Genomic DNA, 24,300 nt, shown 5'->3' with positions numbered 1-24,300 from the left:
TCTCACCGGGTTGAGGTGACAGAGACAGGGAGGAGTGAGGAGCGATTTAAACGCAAGGATGAGAAGGTTATATTAGGAGGAGTCAATGTAGGTGAGTGAGGACATGAATTACAGCGGAGTTGGTCTTTCTGCAGAGTTAGGTAGCAATCTTAGATGAAGTTTACAGATTGCGAAGGATGGGAAGATTCAGATTTTTCTGTCCCAAAAGTTTTTCACGTCTTATAGTCAGAACTCTTGTGTTTTCAAAGTTTAGACAGTGTGGCAGGGTGCATCATGTTGTCTAAAACTTTAAATTCATTAACGGTAGCTTTAAAGAGTGCCCAGGGATATCCAAGGATTGAAAAAAAGAAAGCAGTACGCGGCAACCAACTCTGGGCAGTCTTCATCACTTTGCTTTGAGTGACATTGGGCCAGGACTCATTCGAGACTTGCAGCATAAAATGGAGGCAAAAGCTACCCGAATGTACATTACATCAGAATGAATCGCTCCAAAGAGAGTAAGTGTCTGGATTAGTCTGCAGGCTGCAAGGTGTTTGTCTTTTTTGTTAAGCTGCAATAGTGACCTCCGACTTGCTCATTGTCATTTACCACTTGATGTCACTCTGTATCTGTCCAGATCATTGGCTCAGAAAAAGAGCTTTGCTTCACACTTCTGAACAGTCAGCGTTCTAGCAAATGGCACACATCAGTCATGTTACTAAATCAAGTGCACATTTCTCTTTTTTAATTCATTCAAGAGATGCAAGTATCACTGGCTAGTCCAGCATTTACTGCCCATCCCTAATTTCCCTTGAGAAGGTGGTGCTAATCTGTCTTCTTCAACTGCTGCAGTCCATGTGGTGTAGGTACACCCACAGTGCTATTAGGGAGGGAGTTCAAAGAACAGTGACGGAATAGCGATATAGTTCCACGTCAGGATGGTGAGTGACTTGAAGGGGAAATTCCAAGTTGTACATCAGGAGCCTTGGTGAGCTCCTGCAGTGCATCTTGTAGATGGAATACATGGCTGCTACTGTGCGTCAGTGGTGGATGGAGTGAACGTTTGTGGAAGGGGTGCCAATCAAGTGGGCTGCTTTGTCCTGGATGGTGTTGAGTTTCTTTAGTGTTGTTGGAGCTGCACTCATCCAGGCAAGAGGAGAGGACTCCTGACCTGCGCCTTGTAGGTGGTGGACAAGGTTTGGGGAGTCAGGACGGGAATTACTCACTGCAGGATTCCAAGCCTCTGACCTGCTCTTGTAGCCACAATATTTATATGGCTGGTCCAGTTGAGTTTCTGGACAATGGCAAATCTGATCACATGACTAACAGAAGCACGGTAGCATGGTGGTTAGCATAAATGCTTCACAGCTCCAGGGTCCCAGGTTCGATTCCCGGCTGGGTCACTGTCTGTGCGGAGTCTGCACGTCCTCCCCGTGTGTGCGTGGGTTTCCTCCGGGTGCTCCGGTTTCCTCCCACAGTCCAAAGATGTGCGGGTTAGGTGGATTGGCCATGCTAAATTGCCCGTACTGTCCTAAAAAGTAGGGGGGGGGTGTTGTTGGGTTACGGGTATAGGGTGGATACGTGGGTTTGAGTAGGGTGATCATTGCTCGGCTCAACATCGAGGGCCGAAGGGCCTGATCTGTGCTGTACTGTTCTATATCTATAAGACCAATTTCCTTGAGACAAGAAATTGGAGAACTGTTTTGCAAACTGCAGAAGCAGGAATTTCTGGAAGCTGAATCAGATTCTTCACTGGTACTAATTCATATGTTGTGAGATCAAGCCAGGAACAATCCCCAAATCTGTCCTGAGCTAACCTGCCTCAAACACACAGATGGGATTATTACAATTGGCTTCCAGGCTAGAAAGGGAAAGGTAGGTGAGGACTGCTATTCACTATCCAATGATCCTTTATGGAGGTCTGTGTGACAGAATCTGGTACTCACTGAACAGATTGCCAGATTAATGCCCCCTACCTGCGAAAAGCTTCCGCAGCACACAGCCAGGAGAAGAGGGATAAAGAGAGAACTGCAGGAAGGGAAAATTTGAGGGAAGATGGAAAAAGCAGATGAGAGGCCTCCGTCACATGGAGAGAGACCAGATAAGATGGGGTTGTTCACCCTCAAAGTAGAGACGGTTACAGAGAGATTGAATAGACAATAAGACATAGGAGCAGAAGTAGGCCATTCAGCCCATCGGGTCTTCTCCAGCATTCATTGAGATCATGGTTGATCTGATAGAAATTGGCAAATCCACGTTCCCACCTTGTCCCCATGACCCTTGATCTCTTCCCGAGTAAAAATCTGTCTCTCTCAGCCTTGAACATACTTCATGACCCAGCCTCTACGGCTCTCTGCAGTAAAGAACTCCACAGATTCACAACCCTCTGAGGGAAGAAATTCCTCCTCATCTGACTTAAAATGGGGGGCTCCTTAAAATGGGTGACTCCTTACTCGAGACTATACCCTCTGGTCCTAGAATCATAGAATCTATAGTGCAGAAGGAGGCCATTTGGCTCATCGAGTCTGCACCAGCCCTTGGAAAGAGCACCCTACTTAAGCCCCACCTCCACCCAATCCCTGTGAAAGAGCGCGAGGAGAGTGGTGGGGGCACAGTAAAAGAACACAAGGAGAGCGGCGGGGACACAGGATAAAAGAGCGTGAGGAGAGCGGCGGGGGCACAGTGAAAGAGCGCAAAGCGAGCGGCAATGTTGTTGTGGTGCATATAGGCATCAACGATATAGGTACAAACTGGGATGAGATCCTACAAGCTGAATTCAGGGAGTTAGGAGCTAAACAAAAAAGTTGGACCTCAAAAGATAGTAATCTCAGGATTGCTACCAGTGCCACGAGGTAGTTGGAGTAGGAATGTCAGGATAGATAGGATGAATGTGTGGCTGGAGAGATGGTGCAAGAGGGAGGGATTCAAATTCCTGGGGCATTGGATCCAGTTCTGGGGGAGGTGGGACCAGTGCAAACCGTAGGTCTGCACCTGGGCAGGACTGGAACCAATGTCCTGGTGTTTGCTAGTGCTGTTGGGGAGGGTTTAAACTAATGTGGCAGGAGGATGGGAACCAGTGCAGGACGTCAGAGGGAAATAAAATGGGGTCAGAAACAAAAGGAAGTAAGGGGCAAAGTGTAAGGCAGAGAAGCCCGAGTCAAAAATCAAAAAAGGGCCACAATACATGGTACAGTGACTGAGGAGAGCTCAGTGAATAGGCCCAGTAATACTAAAAGGAATAAAACAGGAAGTAAAAACAGAAATGGAAAGCAAAGCAGCAAGTTGTTACATGAAGTCATGGGTTCAACGATAAAGAAAATTAGGAGAAAAGTTAAAAAGAAAAATAACTCCGGTGAGGTTACTGATAGAGGTGCTAAGATTCAAAACAGAGGTATAAAAGCCAACATAAGTTATCTGAATGCTCGTCGTATTCCCAATAAGGTAAATGAGTTGATGGTGCAAATATCGTGAATGACTATGATTTAGTGGCCATTACTGAAACATAGTTAAAGTATGGTCACGACTGGGAGTTAAATATCCGAGGGTACCAAACTATTCGGAAGGACAGAGTGGATGGTAAGGCAGAGTGGATGGTGGTGTAGCTCTGTTATTTAAGGATGACATCCAGGCAGCAGTGAGGGATGACATCGGTGCTATGGAGGATAAGGTTGAATCCATTTGGGTGGAAATCAGGAATAGTAAGGCGAAAAGGTCACTGAAAGGAGTAGTATATAGGCCATCAACTTTTAACATTACAGAGAGACGGGCAATAAACAAAGAAATAACTTTGTTTATTGAAACAAAGAAATGGTACAGCAGTTATCATGGGGGATTTTAATCTACATGTCAATTGGTTTAAACAGGCAGCGGAGGAGCTTATAGAATGTGCCTGCGATAGTTTCCTAGAACGGTATGTAATGGAACCTATGAGGGAATAATTGATCCTACATCTGGTCCTGTGTAATGAGACAGGATTGATTAATGATCTCATAGTTAGGAATCCTCTCAGAAGGAGCGATCACAATATGGTGGAATTTAAAATATAGATGGAGGGTGAGAAGGTAAAATTAAACACTTGTGTTTTGTGCTTAAACAAAGGAGATTACAATGAGATGAGAGAAGGGCTGGCTACGGTAGAGTGGGACAAAGCCTTTATGGTAGAACAGTTGAGCAACATTGGAGAACCTTCCAAGCAATTTTTCACACTGCTCAGCAAAGGTTTATACCAACAAAAAGGAAAGGTGGTAGAAAGAGGGAAAATCGACCATGGATATCTGAGGAAATAAGGGAGAGAATCAAATTGAAGGGAAAAGCATACAAAGTGGCAAAGATTAGTGAGAGACTAGAGGATTGGGAAATCTTTAGGAGGCAACAGAAAGCTACAAAAAAAGCTATAAAGAGGAAGATAGATTATGAGGATAAACTTGCTCAGAATATGAAAACGGATAGTAAAACCTTCTACAAATATATAAAACAAGAAAGAGTGACTAAGGTAAATAATGGTCCTTCAGAGGATGAGAAGGGAGATTTAATAATGGGAGATGAGGAAATGGCTGAAGAACTGAACAGGTTTTTTGGGTCGGTCTTCACAGTGGAAGACACAAATAACATGCCAGTGACTGATAGAAATGAGGCTATGACAGGTGAGGACCTTGAGACGATTGTTATCACTAAGCAGGTAGTGATAGGCAAGCTAATGGGGCGAAAGGTAGACAAGTCTCCTGGCTGTGAGGTGATGGAATGCATCCCAGGAGTACGAAAAGAGATGGCTAGGGAAATCACAAATACACTCATGATAATTTACCAAAATTTACTGGACTCTGGGGTGGTCCAGACGGATTGAAAATTATTTTTTGAGAGGATGAGGATACTGGAAGTCGCAGAGGGATTTGGATAGTTTGAGTGAATGGGCTAGGGTCTGGCATATGGAATACAATGTTGACAAATGTGAGGTTATCCATTTTGGTAGGAATAACAGCAAAAGGGGTTATTATTTAAATGACAAAATATTAAAACATGCTGCTGTACAGAGGGACCTGGGTGTCCTAGTGCTTGAGTCGCAAAAACGATGATTTACAGGTGATTAAGAAGGCGAATGGAGTTTTGTCCTGCATTGCTAGAGGGATGGAGTTTAAGACTAGAGAGGTTATGCTGCAATTGTATAAGGTGTTAGTGAGGCCACAACTGGGAGTGTTGTGTTCAGTTTTGGTCTCCTTACCGGAGAAAAGATGTACTGGCGCTCGAGGGTGTGCAGAGGAGATTCACTTGGTTAATCCTACATTAGAGGGGGTTGGATTAAGAGGAGAGGTCGAGTAGACTGGGGCTGTGCTCGTTGGAATTTAGAAGGATGAGGGGGGATCTTATAGAAACATATAAAATTATGGAGACTTCCGGTGACGGCGGGCGGGAGGCAGCCGCGTGTTGGGAGGGTTCCCGTTTGGGAACGGCATTGTCGGGGGTAACGGCATTGTCGGGGGGTAACACCCGGTCCTAAGGGCAGCGAAGGCAGCAAAAGTCGGGAGATAGCACAGGGAGGGGAAATGTCGAAGATCAGCAAAAAAAGGCCGAGTAAAAAGCAGCTGAAAGTCCGTCGGGGAGTGGAAAGGTCACCGCAGGGTCAGTAAAGAAAATGGAGGCTGGAGCACCAGGTGAGGCCGCATTGCTTATGGCTGAAGAAATAACTAAGGTGATGGCCGTGGAAGTCGAAAGGCAGTTTACAAAACACATGGAGGCAATTAGGAAGGAGATGGGGGAGGTTTTGAAAGTGCTGGTGGAGGAGGTGATTATCCCGGTGAGGACGGCGGTGGCGAGCGCAGTGGCGGAGGTGCGGGAGCAAGGCGAGGCGCTGAAGGAAGTGGAAGAGACATTAGTGCAGCACAGTGATCAACTTACCTCATGGAGGAGGATATGCGGAAGGTGATAGAGATCAACAAGGATCTGCGAGGCAAAATGGAAGACCTGGAAAACAGATCCAGGCGACAGAATTTCAGGATTGTGGGGCTGCCCAAAGGAGTGGAAGGACCGAGGCCGAATGAGTATTTTGCCATGATGTTGGTGAAACTATTGGGGGAGGGGGAGGATCCCTCCCAATATGAACTGGATTGGGCTCATCGGTCGTGGAGGCCTGCACCAAAGGCGAGTGAGCCGCCAAGAGTAGTGACTCTGTGCTTCCATAGGTACAGTGTAAAGGAGAAGGTCCTGTGCTGGGCTACGCAGAAGCGGGTGGTGCAGTGGGCTGGAGCTGGTATACGCGTATACCAGGACTTTACGGTGGAGCTGGCGAGGAGGCGGGCTGCCTTCAACCGGGTGAAGAGGGAACTGTACATTAGCAAGGTGCAGTGCAACATTGTATATCCAGCGAAGCGGAGGGTGACCTACAAGTTCAAGGACTTTTATTTTGGGACGACGGAAGCAGCGGAGGAGTTTGCGAAGGCAGAAAGACTGTGGCAGAATTGAGAAATGATCATGTACCGATGTAGCCTCATGACTGTATTTTTTCTTTTTTTTTTGTTTCACGGTGTGTTGGTGTATGGGCTGTAGGAGCCAACGTTGTATATATTTAGACAAGGGGAGAAATGGGACGGGGGGGGGGGGAGGACTTTTACAAGAGGAAGTAGAGGGGAGGTGTTGGGGGGGGGGGGTTTACAACTCTTGGGTGTCATTTACGGTACTCTTTCGGAGCTTGGATGGCATTGAGTGTCGGGGGGGCGGGAGGGGGGACGACACTCTATAGGTTAATGGTGACGGTGACCATCGGTGATTCCGGACTCCTTTCTCTTTTTCGCCTTTGTTTTCTTTTCCACCGTGGGAGGGTTTGTTTTATTTGATGCATATATTGACAGGTGGGCCGTTGGTTGGGGTGGTGGGAGGATGGGATCGTTGTTGTTGTTAAGGGTATTGACATTTTATCTGTTACCGTTTACTGCTTGTTGGTGGGGTGTAAATTTTGAAGGAAAATGTGAAAATGGAGAATAAAAACATTTTTAAAAACATATAAAATTATGAAGGGAACAGGTAGGATAAATGCGGGCAGGTTGTTTCCACTGGCGGGTGAAAGCAGAACTAGGGGGCATAGTCTCAAAATAAGGGGAAGTAGATTTAGGAGGAACTTCTTCACCCAAAGGGTTGTGAATCTATGGAATTCCCTGCCCAGTGAAGCAGCTGAAGCTCCCTCATTAAAGAGAGATAGTTTTTTGAAGAATAAAGGAATAAAGGGTATGGTGTTTGGGCGGGAAAGTGGAACTGAGTCCACAAAAGATCAGCCATGATCTTATTGAATGGCGGAGCAGGCTCGAAGGGCCAGATAGCCTACTCCTGCTCCTAGTTCTTATGTTCTTATGTAACCCGGTAACTCCACCTAACATAGGCCCTCCCGGGCAGCACGGTGTCGCAGTGGGTTAGCTCTGCAGCCTCACAGCGCCGAGGTCCCAGGTTTGATCCTGACTCTGGGTCACTGTGCAAGTCCGTGTGGAGTTTGCACATTCTCACCGTGTTTGCGTGTGTTTCGCCCAGAACCCAAAGATGTGCAGGCTAGGTGGATTAGCCACGCTAAATTGCCCCTTAATTGGAAAGAATGAACTGGGTACTCTAAATTTAGAAGGAACCTCTCAGCATCTACTCTGTCACACCCCCCTGAGAATCATTATGTCTCAATAAGGTCACCTCTCATTCTTCTGATCTCCGATGAGTATAGGCCCACCTACTCAACCACTCCTCATAAGAAAATCCCTTGGGTAAAATGAAGAGAGACCATTTTCGCTGGTGGGAGGACCAGTAAAGAGGGGACAGGGATTTAAGATAATTGGCGGAAACAGAAGAGGGGAAGAAGAAGAGGAGAATTTGTTTTAAATTACATAGTGAGTTATTATGCCTGAAACGGCAGTCGGATCAGATTCAATAGAAACACTCAAACAGGGAGTTGGATATATGATTTAAAAGGTAACGTTTGTAGGACTTGGGTCAAGAATGGAATGTTTTGGATAGCTCTTTCCAAGATCAGCACAGGGACAATGATCGGAATGCCTTTCTTTTATTCTGTACTATTCTATAATTTTCCGCAGCCCTGATAGATGGCCAGTGATTTACACATAGAATTTGATACATAAGTCACAGCATGGCTTAAGTGTACTTACCTTAAACAACTCCCAAGGCAATCTTTTATTATATTGTTTCAGCCATAAAGATCCAGACTATTAAGAATATGTCACCAGGGTTATAGGTCATGGTGCAAAAGTCAACTGATGCCCACATAATTTTAGAGTAAGAGGCACCAAGCAACCCCCTGTAAAAACCAAGGGTTTTTCATGAAGTTTTGAATTATAGCCTCTTAATTCAGCAGCTCTAGCACCAAAATGCTGAACTTTGCCTGACTCCCCGTAAACTGGATTGCTCCATTTGAGCTGGACTCACTTGTTCCTGCTGCTGTTTGGCTAGCTCCATTTGCTGCCGCTGCTTCTCAATCTGCGAGGCCGCTAGCTTTTTCTGTTCATCGTGGGCCGCCAGCAACTGCTCACGCAAGCTCGTCAACTGATTAATCATCGCCATGAGCTGCCGTTCCTTCTCCGCTAGACTCTCTGGCGTCCCTGCAATGGCACGGGGAGAGAGGGAAAAGAAGGTTAAATTTCTCTTGAATTTAGCAGGTTGTTGTTGTATGATTGGGGGGGGGGGGGGGGAGGAGGAGGAGGAGAATTGTGGAAGAAAAGTCAGCAGAGTTTTTAAAAAAGCATGATTTTTAAAAATTAGGTCATGGGATATGAACATTAGTGGCTGGTCCAGCATGGATTGCCCATCCCTAATTACCCTTGAACGGAGTGGCCATTTCAGAGGGCATTTAAGAATCAAAGGAAGCAGATATGACTCGACCATTCATAACAATGTCTATGACCACATCTCTCCACAACATCCTTGCATGGCATTATTCATTCATCTCAGCACTCCGAAGAGCACTCAACACTAGAATTGCTAAAGATCTATCTCACTTCATTGTTCCTTTGGTTGACATGACTGGGTGCAAAGAGACTTTGCCATAGCAAATTTAATGCACTCTGTGCATTTCTTTTCAAGCTGTTGTAAGAGTATCCAATTTTATTTTCCAATTAAAGGGCAATTTAGTGTGGCCAATCCACCTACCCTGCACATCTTTGGGTTTGTAATAATATAATAATCACTTATTGTCACAAGTAGGCTTCAATTAAATTACTGTGAAAAGCCCCTAGTCGCCACATCCCGGCATCTGTTTGGGGAGGCCGGAATTGAACCTGCGCTGCTGGCATTGTTTGGCATTACAAGCCAGCTGTTTAGCCCACTGTGCTAAACCAGCCCATAGTTTGGGAAGAACGTGAAAACTCCATATGGATAGTAACCCGGGACCGGGATTGAACCTGGGTCCTCAGTGCCATGAGGCAGCAATGCTAACCACTGTGCCACCGTGCTGCCCAAGTTGTTTTTAAACCAGTGGATGCTCGAGAAAATGCCACACCCCCCTGCACTCAGACCTGTTTGAAGAATATTAGTTGGAATGCAGAGCAATCCTTTCAGCATTTGCAATTTTCTTACTTATTCCAACACATTCAGAATTAACGTGTTCCATAACCTGCATACTTTGGTAATGGTACTAATCAGCATTCTGCACTGGGAAGTCACAGTAAACTATTTTTGAATTTGCGTTGCGCAAGGGAAATGCACGTGCTGAAATCCAAATAAGCTTGCAGTACTCAAAAGGTTAATGGAGAATAATTAAAACATCATGAGAAATTTCATTTTACATTCAACCCAAGCGACACCAATCACCTCTAGTCATATTATTATCGCGCATCACTACTGGAGCACATGTAGTTGTTTAGCTATCTATTTAATTATGATCAGCTTAAAGGGGACACTGTCATAACGAGTTTTCGAGTTTCTGATTGACAAGCCAGGCCATAATTTAGTGCTAATGTTTGAACATGCAAATCAGAAAGTGCATCACATGTTGGAGAGCGAGGTCTTGCTTTTATATCATAACCTCCACATGCCCAGGACGTTGCTAAGCACTTCAGCCAAAGGGGTATTTTTAAAGTGCTGTCATTGTTGTAATGCAGGAAGCAGGGTTGCCGACATATACACAGAACGATCCCACAAACACCAGTGTGAAATATTTTTTTTAAAGATTTAGAGCACCCGATTATTTTTTCTCCAATCAAGGGGCAATTTGGCTTGGCCAATCCACCTACCCTACACATCTTCGGGTTGTGGGGGAGAAACCCACACAATCATGGTGAGAATGTGCAAAATTCATACGGACAGTGACCCGGGGCCAGAGTCGAACCCAGGTCCTCAGCTCCATAGTCAGCAGTGCTAACCACTGCCCGCACCAGTGAGAAACACGATAACCTGGATAACGTGGCTTTATCTGTTCTTTCTTCCAAAGTTACGACAGGAGGAATCTCTGTGGAAGTTCATCACCCCCCAAGCCCCAAGTCTGGTTTTGTTGTTGTTTTGGGGGATAAATGATGGCTGGGACATGAGGTACTCCCCTGCTCTTTTTTGAGCAGTGCAAAGAGCTATTTTAGATGAATCAGAGAAAGCAGACAGCACAGCAACATTTTTTGAAAACAGCACTTCCAGCAATGCAACAGTAAAGCACCAAAACACTATGGATGCCCAGGCCTGATGTTAAAAGTTCCAGGCCTGGTTCATAAGAAGGTTCTTAACTCTTTATCTCTCCACATATACTGCCAGACCTGCTAGTTTTGACAGCACTTTCTGTATGGAAGCTCCACTGTGCCAAATCTCTGGAGTGGGGCTTCACTCCACAGACAACCTATACAGAGTCTGGGGGGTCACCACTAAACCAAGGCAGACCCCTAAAGAAGACATCCACTTCCTAATCAGCAGGGCCCCAAACACTGAAACTAAGAGTTAATTGTAATCGGTCAATAATACTATAAGAAAGGAATATGCATTTTGTCATAATATTTTTAATGGAGTGAACTACTGCGCACTTCACAGAGGGTAATTTAGAGAAAACAAAACTTGACAACAAACCAAAGAGAACACTTCAAGACGAGTGATTATACAAACATATGATTTCGGAGGAGGCCACTTGGCACTTCGAATCTGCCGCCTGCCCCTGACATATTTTCACCCCCTTGTTAATCAAGATGGTAGCATTGTGGATGGCACAATCGCTTCACAGCTCCAGGGTCCCAGGTTCGATTCCGGGTTGGGTCACTGTCTGTGCGGAGTCTGCACATCCTCCCCGTGTGTGCGTGGGTTTCCTCCGGGTGCTCCGGTTTCCTCCCACAGTCCAAAGATGTACGGGTTAGGTGGATTGGACATGATAAATTGCCCTTAGTGTCCAAAATTGCCCTTAGTGTTGGGTGGGGTTTCTGGGTTATGGGGATAGGGTAGAGGTGTTAACCTTGGGTAGGGTGCTCTTTCCAGGAGCCGGTGCAGACTCGATGGGTCGAATGGCCTCCTTCTGCACTGTAAAATTCTATGACCTCTGCGTTAAAAATGTGCAAGGACTCTGCTTCCACTGCCTTTTGGAGGAAGAGAATTCCAAAGGCTCATTACCCTCCGAGAGAAACAAATTCTCCTCATCCCGGTTTGAAATGGGTGACCGTTTATTTTATATCCTTAGTCAAAGCGTCTCGAAGGGAAAGAGAGAGGGGGAGAGAGTCAGCGGCATTGGGAGCATGTTTCAGAGCTAAGACATGACCAACAATGGTGGATCAATTAAAATGAAAGGATGCTCAAGAGACCAGAACAGGAGGTATCTTAAAGTCGGGAAGATGAAGGAAGAGACTCATTTTAAAGGGAGAAATGTTTGGGAAAAATCAGTGCTCTCTAAGGTAGGATTTTTGAATGTTTTCCATTCATCTAAAAGGGATTCCGCAAAAAAATAACCAAGGTGCATTTATCCACTGAACAGCAGAGTCTTCAAGATTAGCAAGATCCCGAATAGGGCAACACAGTAGTACAGTGGTTAGCACAGTTGCTTCACAGCTCCAGGTTCCCAGGTTCGATTTGCGGCTTGGGTCACTGTCTGTGCGGAGTCTTCATGTTCTCCCCGAGTGTGCGTGGGTTTCCTCCGGATGCTCCGGTTTCCTCCCAAAGTCCAAAGACATGCAAGTTAGGTGGATTGGCCATGCTAAATTGCTCTTAGTGTCCAAAAAGGTTCGGTGGGGTTACTTAGTTACAGGGATAGGGTGGAGGTGCTCTTTCCAGGGGCCGGTGCAGACTCGATGGGCCAAATGACCTCCTTCTGCACTGTAAATTCTATGATTCTATGATTTAATAAGGTGATTGACCCCAGCCAAGGTTGCAAGAACAGTAGACTAGATGAGAGCGGCCAAAAATCAGGCACAGCCGCCCTCAGCTAATTGCCCTCCAGTGATCCCTGCTGATGCCTGGTTAGGAGAAGATCTAGTCATGATGCATGCCACAGTCGAATAACCTGGCAGCAGTTGGCAAGGCAAAGTCCAGTTGTGAAATTATCTTGGGGGCAGTAATTCGTTTATAAATAAATTGGTGGCCTCCTTCTGCACTGTAAATTGTATGTATGAATATTGATGTCTCTACAGTAAAATCACAACAGATTCAAGTGATTGCTGTGATTTTTATTTTTCGAAACCTCAGTTCGGGGCCTGTTGGCACACTTTTTTGAAAAAAGGTGCATATTGCAAAGCCAGAAATTCCTGACGACAATAGCCTTTTGTGATGGCTTTACATTTAGTTTACATTCTTGTGCGTTCCTGCTTAACGTGCAGCAGCATATCAATCCATCCCTGCTCATTTTCACCCCACCCCCCCCCCCCCCCCCTTCCCCTCGGGGCTGTGGCATTTGGTGCTACATTCTTAGCCACAAAGCAAGGCTGACCTCACAAGAAGGTGCGAGCGAGAACCATTTGCCCCTGGAGGGCAACTTCTTCAACAATAGACAATAATTGTAACTGTCACGGCAGTCTGCAGTGGAAATAAATCGGTGGCTCGCTGTGGAAAATATATATATTTTTTTTAAATGTGCTTGAAGCGGGACTGCTCGGAAAAAAAATACAGAAAAGACTTTCTGTTGAAATGTCAGAGCAGAAAAGAAGACCTCCTTTCACGGCAGCTCGAAGCAGGCTGGCAGAAATGCCCATTGTCTGCCTTTTTTGCTAATGCACATGGAAGTTTGGCCTCCACGCAAAGTGTTTGCAGCCCCGCCCAGATCAGCAGGGACAAGTGAATGACTTCCAGCAGGACGTTAGTGAAGATGCAAAGGGATTTATTTCTTGCCATTGCGTACAGGTTCTCGAACTAGCTGAACCCACAGCACTCAGCCACAAAAAAGTTTCCCGGCTGAGCTTGGGAGGGGATGGAACATCCGAGGAGCTCTCTTTAATATGCAGCTGCCCCGCGTTTGGCAGGGATGCATGGAGGATGTGATTTAGGCTCTTGACAGCTCTCGTACTTCAGATAACAGCTCTGTGTGCGCAAGGCTCACATGTGAAATCAAAGTAGAGTTATTATTAGATATTGAAAACGGTCTCGAGCACTGAGCTGCGGAGAGGGGGGTAATCAATGGGCGTTTTAGCTTTAATTGGAAGTGCAGGTTATATTTAAAGGAGCTGTTTGGTCTAGACTGGAGCACTCATTGCCTTTTCGCGCAACTGAGATGGTTGTCGAGGGCAGAACAAACAGGGAGACGCAATCTGGAAATTGTACATTATTGAACATATTTATAAACAGTAACTGTGCCTCTTTTAGAGGCCATTACTGGAATTACCACTTACTGGAGCCCAATGAGTGATGACTGGCAGAGATCAGGTCTCAGACTCTATAAAAAAAACTAACTTGTCATCAAAACTGCGGTACAAGGACTAAAAACTTCCCCACAAAAGGACATGACGCAGCCCTTGCATCGTGTGTAAAATAGAAGGTACGGATTAGGAAGCTTGACAGAAATATCTTGCTATTAAAAGATATTTTTTTTCCAGCAGACTGCGTGCACCCTGACAAGTGGGCTTTTTTTTCTTCAAAACACAACACAAGCAAATCGTTCCCCAGAATCATTTACGCCAACGCAGGGGAGCATGCAAGTGATACAATTCAATTGATACAAAATGTACCCAACCTTTAATCTCTCCGACGTTCCCCGGACCCATGGCGAGGAGCTTGTCCTTCCAGTCTTTTGATAGAAGTTTCTCGATGCTGGGAGTTTCTGAGCAAAGGCACACAACGCAAAATTAACACACACACACAAAAAAGAGAAAACTTAGAAACGATTAATCTGCCAGCACAATATATACAAAGTCCGTGTGCATCTTTTCCCGTTCTCGCTACTTTGGCCGTGTGTTTAGTAGTCACGCAGATAAGAATGGATTTAATCGCCTGGTTTTTTTTTGGTCGGCTCAATTATTTATCCTTACCGCAAAGGAAAGTGATTGTTGTCAAGTAGAAAAGTGCATGATACAATTATTTGACTACTGGAGTTACACTTAGCCAGCGAGAGAGAGAGAACAAAAACATACACCACAACATTTCAACACATTTCAGGGCGCGCTCAGGACAATTAAGCAAGGATGTAACACAAAGGGCCCCCGAGGTAGATAAGAAGCAAAGCTATTCAGTTTTATTGCCGTGGATCAAACAGTTAAAGGGCGACGGGAGTGTGTTTACACGCAGGGACAAGTCCAGTGAGATCACAAGTCATGTTTTGAAAAAAAAAATCAAAAACAATCTGATCAACAGAGCAAAAACAGTCGAGAAATCTAGGTAACACAAAGCAAAGTTCCTCACATGTCAGTTACAGAGTAGATCGGTTTCACTGCTTGTCAGCAGAGGGTTTTACACTTGCCAATTGCGGGGCTGCTACTGTTAAGAGAGGTTAACTGCTTGATTCTCCGAGAACAACTTTCTCATTTCATTGCATGCACCCCCACCCCCACCACGTTAAATCCTTAAATGGTTTCTGCCCTAGGCGGCAACACCGAGGCAGGGTCTTATAGGAGATTCGAACTCGAGGGAAAGTGAAGCCTCCTGCCATTTCCTGGGACCGCTGGTGCAGCTGTACTCGGCCAGATACTGTTGAAGCAGCCACGAGTGCTCTTTAACAGCTGCCCTGTGTCCACCCTGCTATCATCTCAACAGGTGCTATTGGGCATCGAACAATGGGCCAGGCTTTTAAAGACGATGCTCTGACATTGAAATGAAACAACAAATGGCTCGGCAATGCATTTCTCCTCAGATCACTCAGTGTGTGCATAGCAATAGGAATTGCTTTTATTTATTAACATGTTACATTGTCCCCAGTGACAGCTAGGGCATTTTAACGTTTGAATACAAGTCTTGAGTGCAGCTCTCCACATTTGACAGATTCTAGCTCCCCAAAGTTCGACATTAGTGGAGTGTTTCCGGTCTTTTTTTTTGCTCTCTGGAAAGTTATACCGCCGAGAGAGGGATTGAAAAAGTAAACTAAAAGGGCTTGATAAAGTAAACGTAGACCAGATGTTCCCCCTTGTGGGGCAACCTAGAATGAGAGGTCACGGATATAGGTTGAGAGGCAGTAGATTGAGAACTGAGATGAGGAGGAACTACTTCTCGCAGAGGGTGGTGAATTTGTGGAACTCGCTGCATAGAGCGATGGAATCAGAGTCATTAAATGGTTTCAAAAAGGAGACAGATAATTTTTAATAAGGGTTAAACGGAAATGGGGAACAGGTAGCGAGGTGGATTTGAGACCAGGAAGAGATCAGCCATGATCTGATAAAATTACAGAGCAGGCTCAAAGGGCTAAATTGCCTACTTCTGTTTCTAATTCCTATGTTCCTATGAGAGGAGGAAAAGCAAAGGTGTTCTCCCTCCAGCCTGCTCAGGAAAGCACTTCTGAAATCCTATTTTTTCTGACAGCACCAGTCCTTGACTTAAATAGAAAAGGATGAATTAAACTTGAGCTGCTCCCTGGTCACCAAAGAACTGTGATCCCAACAAGTCAGAAAATTGAATTGCAATACAAGCCCATAATTTATACACGAGGGCTTTTTTCCCCAACTCCCCCCCCCCCCCCCCCCCAAAACAAAAACGACTGCAGCTCCATCTTAGATACATCAGGGTGGGAAATTTAAAGATGCGTCTGCAAATCGTGAGCAGCACAATGGTGCAGTGGTTAGCACTGCTGCATCACAGGGACCCAGGTTCAATTCTGGCCTTGGGTGACTGCGTGGGGTTTACACTTTCTGCCCGTGTCTGTGTGGGTGCTCCGGTTTCCTACATTTGGGTGACTGTGTGGAGTCTGCACTTTCTCCCCATGTCTGCATGGGTTTCCCCCGGGTGCTCCGGTTTCCTCCCACAGTCCAAAGATGTTAGGTGGATTGGCCATGCTAATATTGCCCAAAAAGGTTAGGTGGGGTTATAGGGATAGGGGCAGGGGACCGAGCCTAGGTAGGGTGCTCGATCGGAGCACGGTGCAGACCCGATGGTCCAAATGGCCTTTATCTGCACTGTAGGTATTCAACAGTGCAAAGATGTGTATGTTAGGTGGATTGGCCATGCTAAAATTGCCCCTTAGTGTCCAAAAGGTTCGATGGGATTACGAGGTTCTGAGGATAGGGCGGGACGTGTGCTTATGTTAGGGTGCTCTTTCGGAGGGTCGGTGTAGACTCAGTGGGCCAAATGGCCTCCTTCTGCACTGTTGGGATTCTATAATTTCTAAAAGTCAGTAAATATCATCCTGCATTCTGGTCAATGCTACCAAAAAACACTTCACACAATAATTAAAGCACACTTCAAAAACGTAATTACTTGGAAGGTCAATTTTTACACAATCGGAGCAAGGTTGATAAAAGGAACAGTTATGTCATTTTAAGAAAAAAGTCAACGAGGCCAGTCCTTGGCCACGTTGTTTGGATTGGTATCACAAGGGTAAGCATTCCACATAAGCAGAAATTTAAAGTGTTCCTAGGAGGTTTTTAAATTAAAATGTTTATTATTGTCACAAGTAAGCTTATATTAACACAGCAACAAAGTTACTGTGAAAATCTCCCAGTCGCCACACTCCGGCACAAGTTCAGGTATACTGAGGGAGAATTCAGACTGTCCAATTCACCTAAGAGCGCGTCTTTCGGGACTTGTGGGAGGAAACCCACGCAGATGCAGGGAGAATGTACAGACTCCGCACAGACAGTGTCCCAAGCCGGGAATCGAACCCTGGGATCCTGGTGCTGTGAAGCAACAGTGCCAACCACTGTGCTGCCGTGCCACCCTTGAGGGAACGAATGAATGTTTTTTTTAAAAATAAAGATCTATAGAACATAGAACAGTACAGAACAGGCCCTTCGGCCCTCAATGTTGTGCTGAGCAATGATCACCCTACTTAAACCCACGTAACCCGTATACCCGTAACCCAACAATCCCCCCATTAACCTTACACTACGGGCAATTTAGTATGGCCAATCCACCTAACCCGCACATCTTTGGACTGTGGGAGGAAACCGGAGCACCCGGAGGAAACCCACGCACACACGGGGAGGACGTGCAGACTCCACACAGACAGTGACCCAGCCGGGAATCGAACCTGGGACCCTGGAGCTGTGAAGCATTGATGCTAACCACCATGCTACCGTGAGGCCCCTCATCTGGGGTTAATTTCAGCTGGAGCTAAATGGTAGGTAGCATATGAAGGTGAACAATTTCCAAAGCTCCATTTAAAACACACATATGGATTTAAGCATTTTCCGTTATCCAGGGTTGAGGTTGTTTTCCTTCACTTCTTCATCTTCACCTGACTGCTTTCCTGACCCAATCAAAATGTTTAAAAAGCAGTGGCTTGGGGCTCCTTGTCCCCCCCCCCCCCCCCCCCCCCCCCCCCCCCCCCGCCCCTCCTCATCCCTTGCCACACTATTATCTCATATTTGTGGAGTTGGTGGTAGGCATTTCTACAGATCAGGACAAAGTCAGCCCCCTTTGTAACAAAAGGGCTACTGTCACACAGCCAGTCTCAGACATGGTGAAAGGGAACCTACAGGAAAAAGGCAGGCTCCAGTTTTGAAAGGTTTTTTTCTCTCTCTCCGCTGAGCACAGTCGCTACATTCACTCCACTTGGCAAACTCAACTCACTCTTCCTGGCTTGAGCTGTGAACAGGGCTCGGGATTGAATAACCAATTATACAACCACTGACTGAGTTTATCCAAGGTTTCGCAAATTGTAATAATAGTACTGTATTCCCAAAACGTTTCATCCTCTTCCAGACATGGTGTCATATCCCATCACGCTTAATTTACATTTTACAATATAATATACGTTGAATATCTCTCAGCAAAATAATACAATCACTTATTTTTGTTGAACGGGTTTAAGTAACAGTGAGGTTTAGTCTTGGGTCCATTTAAGACCGCATTAATTCAATATTATATTTCCTGTCCATTCCCTTGTTAGTTTAAACTGTAACCTGTGTTAACTGAGGGAAATACATCACCAGCTCTAATTCCTGTTCTTTTCCATCAGCGGTCACTCTTGGATGATTTGCATTATTGCAAAAATAGTGCTCCAACCACTTATTAGTGACAATCAACGTTTTATATCTTTTTTTTAAACTTGGGAGCTTAACAAATGTCACTAGTCAACAAAAATAAACATTGATAATTGCCAATGTGCTGCCCTCACACATGCTTTTGCAAGGCTGAAGGAAAATTTTTTCACTCAGAAGAATTCTCAAAGTCTTAACTGCCAGTTGCAGATCGCAATCTACACAGATCATAGCCCATCGTGGCAAATATAACTGCTTTGCCTGAGGTGGGACACTTTCAACATGTGCCAATATGCCACTGCAATGGACATCATCACCAAACAACTTAGAATCATACAGCATAGTTGGGGGGAGGGGTCTTATGAAACAGTTGTCCAATTTAGTCTCACTCCCCAGCTTTCTCCCCATAACTCTGCAAATGACTTGTCTCCGAGAACCTATCCAGCACAGCGACACAGTGGTTAGCACTGCTGCCTCACAGCATCAAGGAGTTGGGTACAATTCAGATCTTGGGTCACTGTCTGTGTGGAGTTTGCACTTTCTCCAGTTTCCTCTAGTTTTCTCCCACAGTCCAAAGGTGTTGAGGTTACGTGGATTGGGTGTGGGGGTGGGCTTGGTAGGGTGGTCTTTCAGAGGGTTGGTACTGGCTTGATGAGCCAAATGGCCTCCTTCTGCACTGTAGGTATTCTATAATTTGAACATTATGATTAGCCTTTTAATAGCTCCAGATCGTGACAACCCATATGTGGAGATATTTTTCCTTGGCTGTCCTTTCGCTCTTTTGCCAATTATTTAAATCTCTGGACTGTGGTTACTGGCCCAGGGTAAAGAGCTACTCATTCTAGCGATGCCCTTATCAATAGTAATATCTCTATTCATCCTCCCCTTCCCTTTCTCTGCTCGAAGGAGAACAATCCCAGTTTCTCCACATAACTTAAGTGTATCAACCCACAAATCATCCTGGTGAATCTCCAGGCCATTCTGAGACCTTGGCCTTCTTGCTGAAGGGGTGTCCAGAATTGAAACAATAGTGTTGCCTAACCAGCGGTTTGTAGAAGTTTGCTATGACTTTCTAGTTTTTATATTTAATGCCCCTCTCTTCATAAACACATGAATGTCATATACTCTCTTGTGGCACGTTAGGTAGCATCCCTGCCTCTGAGCCCAAAGCTGTTGGTTCAAGTCTCATCTCAGGACTTGATGGCCAAGGAAGATACATTCATAACAAGGCTGAGAAGGTAGGGCAGCACGGTGGCACAGTGATTAGCATTGCTGTCTACGGCTGAGTACCCGGGTTCGAATCCCGGCCCTGTCCATGTGGAGTTTGCACATTCTCCCCGTTATTGCGTGGGTTTCATTCCCACAACCCAAAAATGTGCCGGATAGGTGGATGGGCCACACTAAATTGTCCCTTAATTGGAAAAAATAATTGGTACTCTAAATTATACTCTTTCACTCACCTTGTTAATTTGTCCTGCGACCTGTCAAAGATTTGTGAATAGGAATCCCAGATTCATTTGCTCTTGCACCCCATCAAAATAGTACCATTCAAACTATGTTGCCTCCCCATGTTGTTCCTCCCAAAGTGCATCATTTCGCTCTTATCTGCATTAAGGTTCTGAATATTTTAAGGCCTCATTAATGAAACACAAGGCTTATAGTTTGTTTCAGCTTTCCACTTCAATGTCAATGGCAATATGACAAAAAGGAAATAAACTTGGATTTACATAGCGCCCTTCGTGTGATGGGATATCAAGACATCCCAAAGGACCTTATGACCAATCTTCTGAAGTGTAAGTCACTATTGTGATGTGGGAAATGATGCAGCCAATGCACACAGCAAGCTCTCGCACACACAAGGTGAGAATGATTCTCCAGGACAGCAGTGGAGCTCAGCAGCTTGTCTTTCACAGATTGCCACAGGATTGCCACCTGAGTGGAGGGATGGGGCCTCGGTTTAATGTCTCATCTGGAAGATAGCACCTCTGACAGTGCAGCACGCCGCGTACTGCACAGCAGAGTCCAGCTAGATTTCGTGCCCATGTCCCTGTGTGGCAAGGGTGCTACCAACTGAGCAAAAGCTGGCAGAGCAAAGGATACAGAATATTGCAGAAGGCAATCGCAGATCTTCCCCCAAGTGCAATGTTTACTGCCCACTTTTTGACCTTGTTGAGCGTGTATTGGTCCTTTGCTGGAAAAGTGGAACTTAGATAGCATACACTGCAGCTTTTTTAGAGATAGTTGTGAAATCCAGAGTCCCCTCAGTTGCTCAGTAGAATCTCTGCCACTCCTACCATCACCAGTGGCAGCAGTGTTTCTGTCCCAAGCACTCGAGATAAAGATTGAAATGCAAATTAAACCAAGCAAATCTACCAGCAACCATAACCGTTATAGCAATAGTCAGGAGGAACATTGTGGTGACTTAGGCCAGGTCTTTGAGATTGGCCAATTAGAATATGAGTTCCCTGATTAGTGGCCAAATCAGGGAACCTCTTTCTCTGTCTATAACAGGGTGTCAGATCCTCTGCACTCCCAGTGTAAGCAGCAAGCTAAATGCACCTGGTTGTTCAGCTGTGGATTTTGTAAATAAAAGGACTTCTGCCTCCGTGAACGTTTTTTAAAAATTTAGAATACCCAATTTTTTTTTTCAATTAAGGGGCAATTTAGTGTGTGGCCAATCCACCTACCCTCACATCTTTTGGGTTGTGGGGGTGAAACCCACGCAGACACGGGGAGAATGTGCAAACTCCACACGGACAGTGACCCAGAGCCGGGATCGAACCTGGGACCTCGGCGCCGAGAGATAGCAGTGCTAACCACTGCGCCGCCTGTCTCCATGAACTTATTACAAACACGTACTCATGAGTACATGCATCCAACTCTTAGTCTGTATGGTAGTGGTGTCACAATTCACTCGGGTTGCTGCGGCAACACACACTCTTACATATATGTTGCGCTCTGGGTAGTAACAGTAGAAGCTCCAATGTTCCTTCCATTACATGACTGACCAGGAATCGCTTCTCGGCCTTTTGGCTAAGATCAAGCGGCGGATCAAGCCCAAGGTCAGGTGTAATGCCTATTCTTGTCAGCTTGAATCTAGTGTGTCTCTCCTGTAGAGACCATGAATTGGATTCAATTTGAATTTCAATTGTTTTTTGGAGCCAGCAAGGAGATGGATTAAGGGCTTATGTCCATTCTGCATATTGGCTTCATAACTTTGAGAAAGGAATAATACTTCTTTAAAAATCTCCCCACTCTTACAGCCTGCCACTGTTGTGTGATGGAAGAACGTTGCAGATTGATCATCAACCTGTTTGGCTGTGTTATGAATGCATCTTTCTTGGCCATCAAGTCCTGGAGTGGGACTTGAACCCTGAGCTTCTGGATCAGAGGTTGGGGCAGTACCTACTGCGCCACAGAACCAAGAGGGTTTATGGGATACTTTTTTTTTGTAAAATATTCTCCATTTTCACATTTACTTCAGAATTTACACCCCACCAACAAGCAGTAGACGGTAGCAAATACAAAGTCAGTTCCCTTATCAACAACAACCATCCCATCCTCCCAGGACCCCAAACAACAACCTACCTGACAATATAAGCATCAAATTAAACAAACCCTCCCACGGTGGGACAAACAAAGGAGAAAAAAGAAAAAGGAATCAGGAATCGCCTATGGTCACCATTGACCTATCAAGTCTACCCCCCCTCCCCCTATCATTAACTGCCATCCAATCCTCGAAAGAGTATCGTAAATGATACCCATGCATTGCAAGCCCCTCCCCCCTCCCTGACCACTCCCCTCCACGTCCTCTTACAAAATTCCTCCCCCCCACCCTCTGTTCCTTCACCCAACTTTCCAACCCGGCTAGACTAATCGGAACCTGTTCTGCCAGGCTCCGATGGCTGCAGCCCCTCCCCCCACCTCACCCCCGTTCACTGGCTGGCTTAAACCGGCCAGCGTGGAGGCCCCCGCCCGGGCCTCTCTCCCCCTTGCCCGGTCCCAGGAAAACCAAGAAATCCCCATTAGCACACAAACCCCACATACACACCCAAGCCCCAAAGAACCATCATTGCAAGTGAAAGTCCCATCTTTTCCCTTGTCCAAGTATATACAACGTCAGCTCATTTAGTACATACACCAGCTGCAGTGAAAAAATACAGTTACATGAGGCTACATCGGTACATGACATTTCTCAATTCAGCCACAGTCCTTCTGCCTTCGCTAGCACCTCCGCTGCTTCCGCCTTCCCAAAATAGAAGTCCTTGGATTTGTAGGTCACCCTCAACTTAGCTGGGTATATTATGCCGCACTGCACCTTACTGATGTACAGTGCCTTCTTCACCCAGCTGAAGGGAGCCCGCCTCCTCGCCAGCTCCACCTTAAAGTCCTGATATATGTGTATACCAGCTCCAGCCCACTGCACCACCCGGTTCTGCTTTGCTCAGCACAGGACCTTCTCCTTCACACTGTACCTACGAAAACACAGAGTCACTACTCTTGGCGGCTCACTCTCCTTTGATACAGGCCTCCACGACTGATGAACCCAATCCAGTTCATATTGGGAGGGATCATCCCCCTCCCCCAATAGCTTCTCCAACATGGTGGCAAAATACTCAGTCGGCCTCGGGCCTTCCACTCCTTCGGGCAGACCCACAATCCTCAGATTCTGTCGCCTGGATCTGTTTTCCAAGTCGTCCATTCTGGCTCGCAGCTCCTTGTTGAACTCGATCACCTTCCGCATCTCCTTCCCCATCGAGGTAAGTTGATCACTGTGCTGCAAGAATGTCTCTTCCACTTCCTCAGTGCCTCTGCAACTGTGCTCAGTACCGCCGCCCTCACTGGGGCAATCGCCTCCTCTACCAGCACATTCAATACTGTTCCCATCTCCTTCCTCGCTTTCAATATCACCCCCATCTCCTTCCTCATTGCCTCCATGTGTTTGGTGAACTGCCTTTCGAGTTCCACAGCCATTACCTTAGTCATTTCTTCAGCCGTGGGCAATGCGGCCTCCCCTGGTGCCCCAGCCTCCACTTTTCTTGCCGTCCCCACGGTGACCTTTACACTCCCCGACGGACTTTCAGCTTATTTTTTCACGGCCGTTTTTTTTTACTTGTTTTCGACATTTCCCTTCACTGTGCCTTCTCCCTGCTTTTCCCGCCTCTGTTGCCTGGGCAATGCCGTTCCCAAACGGGAGCCCTCCAATGTGCGACAGCCTCCCGCCCGCCGTCACCGGAAGTCCCCTAGGGGATACTTTTATATTGTTAAAATAGAAAAATGCACACTGCTGCCTCATGGTGTCGAGGTCCCAGGTTCGATCCCAGCTTTGGGTCGCTGTCCTGTGGAGTTTGCACATTCTCCCTGTGTTTGCGTGGGTTTCTCCCCCACAACCCAAAGATGTGCAAGGTAGGTGGATTGGCCACGCCAAATTTCCCCTTAATTAGAAAAAATGAATTGAGTACTCTAAATGTTTTTTTAAAATAGAACAATGCACATCAGACAGTCATACACTGAGCCAAAGAAGGAGACAAAACGGGGGATTCAGAGAACTGTTTTTTTTTCCAATTAAGGGGCAATTTAGCATAACCAATCCATCTACCCTGCACGTCTTTATGTTGTGAGGATGAGACCCACGGAGACACGGGGAGAATGGGCAAGCTCCACTCGGAAAGTGACCCAGGCCGGGATCGAACCTGAGTCCTCGGCACTGTGAGGCAGCAGTGCTAATCACTGCGCCACTGTCCCGTCCGAGAGAGGTGGGTTTTGAGGCGGGTGCTGAAGAGACTGAATTAGAGAAACGGAGAGGTGAAAGGATTGAGCAAGGGAATTCCAG

At 46.0% G+C, this 24,300-nt stretch overlaps 1 protein-coding gene across 10 annotated transcripts in view; it reads right to left on the bottom strand.

Moving 5' to 3' along the window:
* Positions 1 to 24,300, bottom strand: part of sox5 (SRY-box transcription factor 5) — a 471,378-nt gene that overhangs the window by 227,649 nt on the left and 219,429 nt on the right. For 9 of the 10 annotated variants that reach the window (XM_038811022.1, XM_038811020.1, XM_038811021.1 and 6 more), the window contains 2 exons: positions 14,078 to 14,164; positions 8,389 to 8,561 (listed from right to left, as the gene is read on the bottom strand). In XM_038811022.1, coding sequence (XP_038666950.1) covers positions 8,389 to 8,561; positions 14,078 to 14,164 — 260 coding nt within the window. Of the gene's footprint in view, positions 1 to 8,388; positions 8,562 to 14,077; positions 14,165 to 14,742; positions 14,943 to 24,300 lie in introns of those variants that run through there. The other variant, XM_038811031.1, reaches the window with a different exon arrangement.

Source organism: Scyliorhinus canicula, chromosome 11 (genome assembly GCF_902713615.1).
Source record: "Scyliorhinus canicula chromosome 11, sScyCan1.1, whole genome shotgun sequence".
Classification (NCBI taxonomy): domain Eukaryota; kingdom Metazoa; phylum Chordata; class Chondrichthyes; order Carcharhiniformes; family Scyliorhinidae; genus Scyliorhinus; species Scyliorhinus canicula.
This window is presented reverse-complemented; position numbering and strand designations above follow the sequence as displayed.